The 3,452-nt window shown below is 38.4% G+C and overlaps 1 protein-coding gene across 1 annotated transcript in view; it reads right to left on the bottom strand.

The window, feature by feature from the left end:
- Positions 1-3,452, bottom strand: part of MALRD1 (MAM and LDL receptor class A domain containing 1) — a 1,363,654-nt gene that overhangs the window by 792,194 nt on the left and 568,008 nt on the right. Inside the window, exon 25 of the mRNA XM_007936352.1 lies at positions 2,880-3,127. Within this exon, the coding sequence (XP_007934543.1) occupies positions 2,880-3,127 (248 nt within the window). The remainder of the gene's footprint in view (positions 1-2,879; positions 3,128-3,452) is intronic.

Here is a 3,452-nt window from a genome sequence, read left to right as displayed (position 1 = left end):
AATGATGGGCTCAAGTATAGCAGGGATTGTGGGGCTGGCGCGGGATCGGGCAGTGTTTCGTTCTGCTGTGCATGGGGTCGCTATGAGTCGGAAACGACTTGACGACACTTAACAACAACAACAACAATTTTATTTTAAAAAGCATTCAACCAATATAGACAACAGAGACTAATACCAGTATATCCACAATACTGCATTACCATTAACACCAAACACCAGGCTACAGATAAACACATAGACATCTGAGAAGATCAGATGGAGGTCAGTGAGCAGTATTATACTCTAGACCAAGGATAGATTCACCTGAGGCTAATCTTGCACAAATATCAGTGATAGAAAATATCTGCAATCTTTACAGAAACAATAGAAGACAGACATAGAGTAATCCCTCACAGACCCCCAGACACCGTGGGAGAGAAATCCAAAGGATCTACTGACTCAGGACCATAGTATTGGGGGACATTAGCCGCAATTGGCACAACAAAATACATAAAAATCTTGATCCACAACCTATACTAGTGAGTAGTGACTGGGGTCTTAAAAGCTTTTGAGCAGCCATCTAAGATGCAGCTAATGATCTACTACTGTAGGAAGCGAAGAAGAGTGCAAAAAACCAAGGGCATTTGGAAACAATCAGCCCTAGGATATGGTAAACCTCAAAGCCAGAAGAACTACATGGTGCCCAGCTACCAATGCCAGCCACTCAGGTAGGGATCAAAACTGGAGATCCTGGATAGAGTAGGAGGAAAAATGTGGAACAAAATCAAAAACATATTAATGACCAGAATTTCTGGTCAGATGGAGTCTGGTGGGACCCCCAATACTATGGCCCAGGAACACACTTTGGCCCTGGATTATAACTCACTCCAAAGGGCTGGCTCTCAGTCCAATAGTAAATAAGACATACACAGAGTCCACTCAACCCAGGGTGACCACCCACATACCCTATGGAGATACTTTACTTGGAACAGTCGACCATGGAGCACCAGAGGGGCAACATTTACATGGAGGAAATGCAGGACACACAGGAGTACATAACTATAAAGAGCACAGGGTGGGGGGTGACTACTGGGAAAGGAGGGGAGGAAAGTAAGTTAGGGTTGGGGACAGTAACTGCGGAGTGAAACCAAATGTACGTGAAATGTTGAATGTGAAACAAATTCTGCTCTGTGAGTTTGCAACTAAATAACAATTAAAAAAAAAAAAATCAACTATAGCCTTGGGAGCCCTGGTGGCGTAACACTTGACTGCTAACTAGAAGGCTGATGGTTCAAATACACCAGCCACTTCTCAGAAGGAAGATTGGGCAATCTACTTCTGTAGAGATATGGCCTCAGAAACCCAAGGAGGAGTTGCTATGAGTTGGAACCAACTCAATGGTAGTGAGATTTTTAGTCAGTTCATAGCCTTAGGTGGATAGGACTGCATCTACTTATTCTCCATTCTGTCCTCAGCATTAATCTTTAACTGCATAGTAAACATTTTTAGCCATTTGTTACTTTACCCAGTAGGTTACCATACATTTAAGAACCAGCACTCTTGGGTAACTATTCATCCACTCAATTTTTTCCAGGTCACATTTTCTATAATCTCTGAAGTGGAAAGACTTTTATAAACTCTTCATTGCAAGGTGCATAGTGGCTCTTCATAGATCAAATGAAGAGATTTGAGCTTTTCTCTTTCTTCCGTCTATCCTGTAGATTGCTGACCCAGTTATCTTTCTAAAACTCTGATCTGATCATATCACTCCCTTGCAGAAAATCTTCACGGTCTATCAAATTGCCTGACTCGATGAACAAAATCAGAAAGCTAAACTACGTATTTACCATATAAAAAGACTGTAGGATGTTGAAGGCTGGTCAATATAAACACAGGAAACAAAAGAAAAACAAGCATCTATTTTAAGTGATGGTACAATTGGAGGGCCCTTGACCAAAATTTCAAAATGTTTTCCTCCCAAGGGTAAAGCTTTACTTATTGTGGAGATTACTACACCAAAATACTTGAAATCAATTAAGGTTTAAATCATGTTATTGTTTCCCAGTCTGAATATTTGATCATCCAGCAGCTTTCTGGATGTAATTAGCTTTCCTTTTAGTGTCCATATATTGTGAAACATACAAGTCCAGATGTATTTGTGAGGATATTAACTGTTCGCATTTCTGAAACTAAATATAAATGGTATTTATTTATGGCTCAATCTATTGTAAACAAGGTTCTTGTAAATTATACTCTGAGTGCTTATTTATATTATTTGTAAAGATAAATTTAGTTCTTAGCCCAGCTAGGAAACTCTGCGGAATATAAATAATAAACAAATAAACTGGAGAACCCTGCAAGTAAGTACACTGTCATCATGTAAAGCTATTTGACCCAAAGATCCACACAATCTTTCTTATATTTTCAATACTCCACACTTTTCTTCAATTTTTCACCAGATAATGACTCAACCATCTTTTCTTCCTGGCTATAGAAATTCTTCTGCATTTGTAGGGCAAATTTCAGTCCTCCTTTTCCCTAAACACTTCTTTGACCATTATATTGGGTCCCAACTATCTCTAAAATTAATTCTTAAAGATATTTAATTATATATTGCTATTTTTTTTCTGAAGGTGAATTCTCATAATTTCAATATGTGATAAACTTTTTGAGGGGCAGCAACTGGTATTTTACTAGTTTTGTGTTACTTATGATTTCTGACGGTAGCAAAAATGCTTCCAATGGTTCTGATAATCCTCTTTCATTCTTACTTTCCCTTTTTCACACATCCCACGTTAAATAAATTCAAGTTTATTTTTTGTTAGGCCATAGCCATTCTATTTTCTGTACTTGATTGTATCTATCAGCAGTTGTTCACAATATTTCTGTGTTTTCCATACCTTGCAGTTTTTGCTTCTCTTACTTATGAATGGGCTTGAAATTCTGGCTTCTCTCATGGGCTGCTGAGGGAACAAGCTCTTTATAAAGATGTAATGGCCAGATGAATTGTGTAAGGTGTGATCAGCAGCTGGCTCTGTGCCTACAGTGGGGATGTGGCTAGCTTTTAGATTCCAGTCAAAGTCATCGTCCTGATCCTGCTCCCAGGAACAAAGGTCAAATTCAAAATCACAGCGCCCATCAGAGGTACCTGTAAAACAGTTCCCAATTTATGGTACAGAGAAAGAGGAAATTAGCTGATTTTAAAGCATGCAATCCAAAATTAGTGATCTTGTGATATCATATAATATTTAAAAACTTATAAAACAATCTTGACAGTGATATTGAAATAGAATATTTTAGTTTGTTATATAAGCTATTTCCATAAAGTTGATTTGTCTACAGATGTACACCCAGTCTCAAATTCAGTGAGAAAATTTTTAGCATTATACACAATTCCTGTTCCTAGGAGCTCCGGTAGCATAGTGCCTAAGGCACTTCTTGACTGCTAACCAGAAGGCTGGCGGTTCAAATCC

The sequence above is a fragment of the Orycteropus afer genome, unplaced genomic scaffold, assembly GCF_000298275.1.
Source record: "Orycteropus afer afer isolate SDZICR_OR568_19922 unplaced genomic scaffold, OryAfe1.0 scaffold00035, whole genome shotgun sequence".
In the NCBI taxonomy this organism is placed as follows: Eukaryota; Metazoa; Chordata; class Mammalia; order Tubulidentata; family Orycteropodidae; genus Orycteropus; species Orycteropus afer.
Note: the sequence above shows the minus strand (reverse complement) of the source record. Positions and strands in the feature narration are given on the sequence as shown.